The sequence below is a fragment of the Meles meles genome, chromosome 8 (genome assembly GCF_922984935.1).
Source record: "Meles meles chromosome 8, mMelMel3.1 paternal haplotype, whole genome shotgun sequence".
NCBI lineage: Eukaryota > Metazoa > Chordata > Mammalia > Carnivora > Mustelidae > Meles > Meles meles.
Window position 1 is genome coordinate 100,570,474 of NC_060073.1, and position 10,409 is coordinate 100,580,882.

General features: G+C 39.5%; 1 protein-coding gene across 1 annotated transcript; it reads left to right on the top strand.

The window, feature by feature from the left end:
* Positions 1 to 8,573: 8,573 nt before the first annotated feature.
* Positions 8,574 to 9,512, top strand: LOC123949873 (olfactory receptor 148-like). The gene has a single exon (XM_046017566.1). It carries the CDS (start codon positions 8,580 to 8,582, stop codon positions 9,510 to 9,512), a length of 933 nt encoding a protein of 310 aa, XP_045873522.1. The 5' UTR covers positions 8,574 to 8,579.
* The last annotated feature ends 897 nt before the right edge of the window (positions 9,513 to 10,409 follow it).

Consider the following 10,409-nt stretch of genomic DNA (forward strand, 5'->3'; position numbering starts at 1 on the left):
CTTACAGGGACCAAGTCTGCCAATCATGGATGGTTTATGGGTTTTCACTGGGATCATAAAATTAAGGTGTTTGGTTTGGGTTTGGGTTTTTTTGGTTTGTTTTTGTTTTTTGGGTTTTTTGATGGTGGGGGTAACAATTTAAGTGAGAATATCTATGCTCATTTTCTGGCTAAAGGACACTGGAAGTGATCAAGTTTCCTATGTCTTCTCTATTTCAAAATGATGTTAAATCTGACCAAAATGATGTTAAATCTGACACTTAAAGAATCATACTGCCATTGAGACTATGTATAGGTTAAAGAGAATATATGTATGAAAACTCAGGTTAATTCTGGTCTCTGCAATGTCATTCACATCTACTTTCTCTGAGTTTATCTTATTTGCAAAATGAAAATAATGGCATACCTACTTCCCTGGGTTGTTACTAAAGACCAAATGGATCTTAATGGACGTGATATCTGTGTGTGTGTGTGCGTGCGTGTGTGTGTACAACACATATGGTAAAGCACAATATCAGCACAGATTCTATTTTTTCATAATTAAGCTTTGGGACTATGTTCTTTACATGTACGAAACTAATTGTGAAAGGGAATGACCCTTGGCTTTTGGTAGAAATCACATCTGGTATTATTTCTCCTGACTGTAACTTCTGTTGGCTGCAGTGTCTGGTCAACAACAGGGAGATGCTGGAAAAATGGACAGTTTATCATCTGACTCAGCTGAACTAGAGAAATTAAAACTGGATGTCTGCCACAGACTCTACATGGCATCTGGGTTGGAAGGAACTGAATCAGGAAACATACCTATAATGCTGGTTATCAGAAGGACACTTATATGAAAAACCTCTGTACTTGGCACAATAGACATAATTAAACAGACCTTTATAGCCATTAAAAGTATGAATACATTTTATTTATCTGTTTATTTATACTTTCCATAAACACAGTGAATAATTTCACTCTTCGTATATAGACTATTAAATGAATCCAATGATCAGATATTAAAAGAGAAAATGTTACTCATTCTCTTAGTCAACATAGAATTATTGGACTTCTACTATAGGCAAGGCATTGTTCTAACACTGTCAGTGTAGCAATAATAACACACAAAGACCCTTCCCTAGGTGGAGTTTACATTACAGGGGGAGGAAATATTCAATAAACAAATAAGCAAGTAAATAAAAAAGAGAATATCTGATAGTATAAATGCTTAAGGAAAACAAAATTTGTAATATAATAGAGAATAAACACAACCTACTTTAGATTAGGTGTCTTCACCCAAAAATCTGTCCTTGTGACTGCATGTTGCTAAGCATCCTCCAATATCAACTCTCAAGTTTACCCCAAGTTGAGCCAAATCTATGGCCATTCAGAATAAGGACATTTCCCAGCCTCCCTTAAAACTAAGTGTGTGACCTTAGGACTAAGTTCTGGGCAATAGGAATAAAAAATGACATGTGCAACATCGCACCACACCCTTCCGAAGAAAAGATTGTGACCTCCTCACTTTCCCCTCTTCCGATTCACTGATGGGAATGCAGATACATTCTGAGCCACTTTGGACTGTGGAGACTAGGGTGAGAACCCCTAAGAATGAGAGTCCACAAGACAGAAGGGTCCCAAGTTCCCAAGACTTTCATGGAGTAGAACCACTGTATTAACACAGATTTTACAGGAGGAAGTAATGAATTTCTCTATGACTCATAACACTTATCTGGGCTCTGTGCCACATGCTCCTTATCCTCCCTATATCTGATTATGGTCAATAAGAAGAGTAAATTTTAAAGCCAACAACTTCTTTTGAATATGAAAATCGTATTGACAGAAAATGAGAGAGAGGTCTGTAATTATGAGGACAGTGTCTGATCCATTTCAGCACCTACCAAGACAACACATAGGCTCTGTTTATGCCTGTGTGTGTTGGTCATAGAATGCTGCTTATTTCCATCCAGTTCTTTCCACAGTCGTTTCCCTTCCTGAAAGAAGAGCTGTTTGTGTTACTGCATAGAAATACTTAACACAGGGCACTTGGGCGTCTTAGTTGGTTAACTGTCTGGCTTAGGCTCAGTTCATGATTTCAGGGCCCTGGGATGGAACCCCATGGAACCCCATGCTGAGTGGGGAGTCTGCTTGTCCCTCTCCCCCTAACCCTCCCCCTGTTCATGTGTTCTCTCTCTCTCAAATAAATAAATAAATAAATAAATAAATAAATAAAATTTTTAAAAAGAGAGAGAGAGATACCTAGTAAGGTCTGAACAAGTTGTTCTGGTCATCCCCTTATCTATCTCTCTAGATATCTAGGAGTTTCATATAAGTCTCCTGTTGTTCTTTTCTCTCCTCTAATGTTTCCTTGGTGATTCATCTAAGACTTCCTCTTGTTCTTATCATACTTGAGCCCTTTATGTGTTTTTAAAACTTTTAATCCTTTAAGTAAAGAAGTTCCTTTAAGTAAAGAAGTTCTTTTAAGTAAAGTTCCTTTAAGTAAAGAAGTTCCTAAAATGCATAAAATTATTTGATTAATGAATAAATACATATAAATACTAATGGTTGTATACTCTTAGGTCTTGTGATTGCTATCCATCGTAGATATTATAAGATAGATTTCAAACAGACCAAATGGTAAATGCTCAGAAATGTACACAAGTCTTATAAGCATTTATTACCTGACCTATCAGTGATAACAATTGCAATTAATAGCCATCATTTTTATCTAACTTGCAAATTTTATGCTTGAAGAGATCACATGAAAACCGAGCCCTAAAGGAACTTATCATAAATGGGTAGATAAGCAATAAGGAGGATTGGGGAAAAAAATATAGATCTAGCTACTGTATATTAAATTCTTATTAGAAACCAGTGTTAAGGGGCACCTGGGAGGCTCAGTGGGTTACAGCCTCTGCCTTCAGCTCAGGTCATGATCTCAGGGTCCTGGGATCCAGCCCTGCATTGGGCTCTCTGCTCAGCAGGGAGCCGGCTTCCTCCTCTCTGTCTGCCTGCCTCTCTGCCTACTTGTGATCTCTGTCTGTCAAATAAGTAAATAAAATCTTAAAAAAAAAAAAAAGAAAGAAACCAGTGTTAAGTAATTTACATAGTAAGATGAACAACTTTAATTTCACAGAGGGTTAATGGCTGCCATCACAAAACCACTTAGTTGCTTGTCAGAACCTCCTTAGAAGAGGTTGACTACTGTTTGAGTAATAATTGTCATCGACAACAAGCAAATATACTTTGGGCAAACAAGCACAAATAAGTACAAAAGGAAATAGGCAGGTTGAAGCTCGTGGGTCTAAATCCCTACGGATGAAAAGAAGGCATACCTTCCTCATCCAGAGGCTCAAAAATTGTGAGGAAAACTAGGAATCAGGTTCTGATGTTTTAATACTAACTTGGTTTTGCCATTGAATTCAGTCTGTGAGTCTAGGTTCAATTCCTACTTCTACTACTGAAAAGTTGTGGAATCTTGAGGAAGCGACTTAACTTCTCTGGTGGGATCCATGACATCATTTGTGAAGTAGACTAATGGTACTTACCCTATATGTATGTTGGGAGAATTAAATAAAATAGGATTTTTAAAGTCGTTTGTCACAATAGGCACTCTTCAAGTGTTAGTTCCAGTTTCCCTTTCTTGGGGCTTTTTCCCCTGTCTTGGATTGACCTGGTTAAATGCTGAGAGTCTAGAAGTCTTCTATCATTTAGGTTCTTTAGAGAACAGGCTATTATTATGAGAAGGATTCCTAGATTTCTTACATTTTTACTAACTTTAGAAATATTAGTTTGTTTTGTTTTTGTTACTCACCATGTCTCTCACTGTAATTACTAGTAGTTAAAATAAGCAAAACTAAAAAAAAAAAAAGGCAAAAACAAACAAACAAAAAATTAAGCCAACACACAAAGAAAACAAAACTTCATCGTAAGATTGGGTAGGGCCGGAGTAAGGTGGGGGGGGGGAAAGCAAAGTTTCTAATAATGGAGAGAAGTCCACATTCCATCTATTTTCAATAAAAATCAGAGGAGCAAATAGTTTGTGTCAGGAATCCTGTAAGCATTATTTCATTTACAATCACCATATGAAATACTATTATAACTCCATTTTATAAATGGCTATAATTAAGGTTTAGAAAGGACTACTGACTTTCTTGAGGACTTATAGCTAATGAGAAACAGGCTTGTTCTTCATACCAGAACCTTCTGGCTCCAAGGTGGATACTTTTTCACCATGCTAGAATTTCTTCTACAACCGAAAGAGGTAAGGGAATAGGTAGAAATTGGAAGGGGGAAAAAAAAACGACAAAGAAGTGGCCAAATCTCTGAGGTTTGTAAAGAACAAAAGGATTCCATGGGAAGTCTACTCAGAATAGAAAAATGGGGCAGTTGGGGGCTCCACAAGTTCTTTGACTCCTAATTCCTCTCAAGATTATCTTGATTACCATGACAGTACAGACAAAAGGTTGATATCCAGGATCTATAAAGAACTTCTCAAACTCAACACACACAAAACAGATAATCATATCGAAAAGTGGGCAGAAGATATGAACAGACACTTCTCCAACGAAGACATACAAATGGCTATCAGACACATGAAAAAATGTTCATCATCACTAGCCATCAGGGAGATTCAAATTAAAACCACATTGAGATACCACCTGACACCAGTTAGAATGGCCAAAATTAGCAAGACAGGAAACAACGTGTGTTGGAGAGGATGTGGAGAAAGGGGAACCCTCTTACACTGTTGGTGGGAATGCAAGTTAGTGCAGCCACTTTGGAGAACAGTGTGGAGACTCCTGAAGAAATTAAGAATAGAGCTTCCCTATGACCCTGCAATTGCACTGCTGGGTATTTACCCCAAAGATACAGATGTAGTGAAAAGAAGGGCCATCTGTACCCCAATGTTTATTGCAGCAATGGCCACGGTCGCCAAACTGTGGAAAGAACCAAGATGCCCTTCAACGGATGAATGGATAAGGAAGATGTGGTCCATATACACAATGGAGTATTATGCCTCCATCAGAAAGGATGAATACCCAACTTTTGTAGCAACATGGACGGGACTGGAAGAGATTATGCTGAGCGAAATAAGTCAAGCAGAGAGAGTCAAGTATCATATGGTCTCACTTATTTGTGGAGCATAACAAATAACATGGAGGACATGGGGAGATGGAGAGGAGAGGGAGTTGAGGGAAACTGGAAAGAGAGATGAACCATGAGAGACTATGGACTCTGAAAAACAACCAGAGGGTTTTGAAGGGGCGGTGGGGGGGGGGGGGGAGGTTGAGGAACCAGGTGGTGGGTAATAGGGAGGGCAAGTACTGCATGGAGCACTGGGTGTGATGCCAAAACAATGAACACTGTTATGCTGTAAATAAACAAATAAACGAATTTTAAAAAAAAAAGATTATCTTGATTACCATGTACTATTTTTTCACTTTTAAACTCTCTCAACACCCAGCATTTAATTGCTCCCTGTGCTCAGAGGGCTCTTGTTCCCTGAGTCTTGGACTACATCACAGATGGGGCTCCAGAGGGACTATGAGGTAACTGAAAGCCCTACACAGATAGGAGATTATTTTGCTTCTGCTAACTCTGAGGAAATCACACTAGGTGATAGAACAGTCATTGAATATATAGCATCCTCCCTCTGAGTGAGTCTGAATGCAAAAGACCAGTTGGGGTCTAGAGCTGGAGCACCCGAGTCCAATTCCATGGCACCTAGGGAAGACAGACATTTGAAATGGAGAGCCCCACACCTCTATAGAAGAAACTGAAGATAAAAGGAGGGGGAAATGTGTTTTCCTTACTTGAGCCAGTCATGACAATTCGACCATGTAAGTCTCAGAGCATCTCCCCATCTTTCTCAATTTTTCACTTTGACTCTCAACTCTGAGTCCTGGGTAGCAAGGATTGTTGGAAGAAATCACAGTTGAGGGCTTCCTTCTATTTTACACAATGACTAGGATCCTTTCCTCCATCATGCTATCAAATAGCATGCAAGAATGCATTCATTTATTTCTTCATTTATTCTTTTATGTTCAGCATGCCTTAAGTCATATCTTTCATGTTCCAAACACCACACAGTTGCTTAGAATTAAAAAATTAGATATATTTCCTGATATGGAGAAGGTATATTTCTTTTTTTAGGATTTATTTATTTATTTGAGGGGGGAAGGTCAGAGGGAGGGGGAGAGAAGGAAACTTCCCACTGAGCACAGACCTGGACATGGGGCTTGATCTCATAACCCTGAGATCATGACTTGAGCCAAAATCAAAAGTCTTATGCTTAACCCACTGAGCCACCCAGGCACCCCAAGAAATTACATTTCTATGGCACAGAGAAAATAATCTTTATGATACAAAGATATATAAAAGACATTCTCCTGGTTCTCTTTCAAATTCTTCAAAGATTTAATATATTTCTTCATACACATTCCCTTTCCTTCTCCTTTTCCAAAAATGTATTTCTCAGGGATTGGTCACCATACCTATTTTGGCCTCCTTTACCATATTTCGTATAGAGGCCTCGTTAAGACTTAAGACACTGACTGTCATCTTCATGCAGGTAACAACTTCCCAAATTCTTTAGCATGAGACCCTCTATAATAAATATTATAATAATGAACCATTATATAACACTTTATTATGTATCAAGATCTTTCATAAACATCATCATATTTAGTCTTTACAATAATTCTGAGAAATAAATATTATCTCAGTTAATCAAAAACATTTAGTGAGTACCTACTATATACCAGGCACAGTTATAAGACTACCCCACATTTTGGGGCCCATGGGTGACTAAGTTGGTTAAGCATATGACTCTTGATCTCAACTCAGTTCTTGATCTCAGATTTGTGAGTTCAAGCCCCACGTTGGGCTCCACGCTGGGTATGGAGCCTATTTAAAAAAGAAAAATAACCCACACTTCAAGGAGCACAATTACAGTGGTGCATATCAAAATACAGATTTGTGGACACAGATGAGGGGTATAATGTTAAGATTACTCAGTGAAGTGGCAGAAAGTTTCCTATGTTACCACTACCCTACTGCCTTAATTATTAGTAATGCCTTCTTTCATTCTCAAAAAATGTCCTAGTTGGAATGATAAATTCAGGCTGAGACTACTGGTACAGGGAATGCTTTCTGCTTCTTTATAGATGAGAACATAAGGTTCAGAAATGTTAAGTTGCTGATCCATAGTCACACCACCAAAAATCAGAACTTGAACTTGGGTCTTTAGAATTCTAATCCAAGTTCTTTTAATATGTCATATTGTTAGGAGTTTGTTGGACACGTAGGTAGTCAGGGACAGGGTTCCCAACAGGAAAACAGGGAGCTGGGACAGCTAAAATGAAACCACACTAGCTTCCTGTTTTACAACTTAGGCAAGACCACAGTAGTATCCTGTCTAGTAACCTCTGTAGAAGAGACTTCTGCAAAACATCCTGAAACAAAGCAATTAACCAAAAAACTTTGGTCACTATCACAAGTCGAGGCAGTTAACCTCCAGTTGTTAGCCCAAAAGACCATTAACACATGAACAGAACCTGACAGGTGCATGATCAAAATCCGGATTGGCACACCTTAGCAGCCAATCCACAGGGGACCCACATTCAGGATACTCAAGATAGCTCCCAAAAATAGCTTATGAAAACCCCTAGATTTGAATGCCAAAATGGCAAACCTCTTGGGTCCCCACCCTCTTTGGGAACTTTGTACTATTACACAACAAACTTTGCACCAATCATGACTTACTCCTTTTCCTTCTCCTCAGGAAGGTTGGTTCTTCTTCCTTACTTCTCTACTTCCACCTATCACTTACATGATTTTTCCCCACCAGCAAGAGAAAACAATGAGTTGCCATCAGTTATGAAGATGTTCAAGTTTCATCTTATCTTTTCTACTTTGGGAATTAGATACTGTACATTTCGTTGTGTACCCAAATTCCTTTCACTAGGCATGGACTCTCAAGCCAAAAGGAGGCTCACTACAGCCATTGACTCCCAAGGTTAATAAAGAAAACTTAAAGTAGTCTGAGGACAAAAGTAATTTCAGAGCATTCTAAAATTTAGGGTGTTTGACAATGGCTTTGAATAACCCTAGGTGCGTTCTGAAAAGGAATCAGGAGGATAATGTTTCCAGGCTAGTCTAGTTTAGGGCATTTATATTTCTTCATACTTGGTTGTGGATGTTAATCTGTTCAGTATTGAGGTCTTCATTTCCTTAGCCACGGTGGTGTTTCATATTGCTTTGCATCCGTACTCATGAAAGAAGATGATATCTTGAGACATAAAAGCATACATGTGATTTACCACCCCCTAAATGTCTTTGGTAGAACCCCTAATTCTCGATTTCAGCATCACCTTTATATTTAAACAAAGACTGGGGCAGCTAGCTGGCTCAGTTGGCAAGTATGTGACTCTTGATCTCGGGGTAACTGAAAGCACCATGTTGGGTGTAGAGATTACTTAAAATCTTCTTTAAAAATGTAAAAAAAATATTGGTGGTGATGAATGTGTTGGTATTGTGTCTGCCATGAGTCAGCCTCTGCATCCATGCTTTCACCATCTTGTATGCTCCAGGAACATGAGGAATCACACAGAGCTCCATGAGTTTATTCTACTGGGAATACCTCAGACAAAGGGACTGGAGACTGTGCTGTTTGTCATCTTCTCATTTATTTACCTCTTCACCCTGCTTGGAAATTCACTCATCCTTACAGCAGTTGTTTCTTCCTCTACCCTTCACACCCCCATGTATTTCTTCCTGGGACTTCTATCTATTTTTGACATGCTGTTCCCATCTGTAACCTGTCCCAAGATACTATTCTATCTCTCCGGCCAAAGCCACACCATTTCTTATGAGGGCTGTGCTGCTCAGCTCTTCTTCTACCATTTCCTTGGGTCTGCTGAAGGATGCCTCTATTCTGTGATGGCGTATGACCGCTTCGTGGCCATCTGTCACCCACTGAGGTACATGCTCATCATGAGACCTGCGGTCTGTGTGGGTTTGGTTGTGGCAGCCTGGTTCATGGGTTGTCTCCAAGCCACCATCCTCACCTCCTTCACCTTTCAGTTAACATACTGTGGCTTCAACTGGGTGGACTACTTCTTCTGTGACATTCCTGCTGTCTTACCCCTGGCCTGTGCTGAAAGTTCCCTGGCCCGGAGAGTGGGCTCCACTAATGTTGGCTTTCTGGCTTCATTGCTTTTGTTCAGTGTCTGTGTCTCCTACACACGCATTGGGATTGCCATTCTGAGAATCCGATCGGCAGAGGGCAGGCGGAAAGCTTTCTCCACCTGCAGTGCCCACCTCACGGCAATCCTCTGTGCCTACGGTCCGGTAATCATCATCTATCTGCACCCCACACCCAATCCCTTGCTTGATGCTGTGGTGCAGATATTAAATAATATTGTCTCATCCATGCTGAACTCATTAATATATTCCTTAAGAAACAGAGAAGTGAAAAGTTCCCTGAAAAGAGTGTTCCACAATGTAGTATCTATTTCTCTGGAATAAATTATGGGTTTTTTTAAATGGATTTTGGAAATTTATTTCTCAACATCTTCTATTTATTTCCTCCTTTTAAATAATAGAAAATGCTTCCTTGAAAGTCTTCTATTTTGTTTTCCTAATAAGATTTTCTATGTTTGTTATCTCTGTAACCCCTGGGGCCCTAGAAATAACTCTACAACTAATGTTATCCTCGTGCCTTTTTCTTGGATAAGGAACACATGGGGCATAGCAAGCATCTGGAGACAGATTCTTCTGGACAGACATTTTTGTTTGGTTGAGGATAGTGAAGACCTGTGGTGGTCCCAGAAGCACCCCTCACTAGTCCATCTCTGTGCCAGATCACTCTCCTTTCATTTATCTCGCTGAACTTGGAATATTCTTCTTTTCTGCCTATAAATATTTCAGTTCCTCCATGTTGCCAAGAACAGTATTAATTAATATTTTTTCAAAGACTTCTATTTATTTATTTGACAGACAGAGATCACAAGTAGGCAGAGAAGCAGGCAGAGAGAGAGAAGGAGGGGAAGCAGGCTCCCCACTGGGCAGAGAGCCCGACGCTTGATCCCAGGACTCTGGGATCATGACCTGAGTCGAAGGCAGAGGCTTTAACCCACTGAGCCACCCAGGCACACCTATTAATTAATATTTATAGAGCATGACCTGTTCTCTGGGCACTATGATGAACACTTCACAGATATTATCTCATCTTCATGTCACCTTCATATAGTAGAGTTTTTGTTTTGTAAAACAAAAAAACAGCTTTGAGGATAATGCTGTTGTATCTGGTAAAGCTTAGATGGTGTTTTCAGGCAGATATTCATCACACTAATATTGATACTTGTTCAGCAGATTTCTTGTCTGTCTTATTCACTGTCGTGTACTCAGGACATCACCCAGCGA

What these genes read in the sequence shown, in the direction of transcription:
- LOC123949873 (XM_046017566.1), top strand. Translation starts at nt 8,580, where the DNA reads ATGAGGAATCACACAGAGCTCCATGAGTTTATTCTACTGGGAATACCT.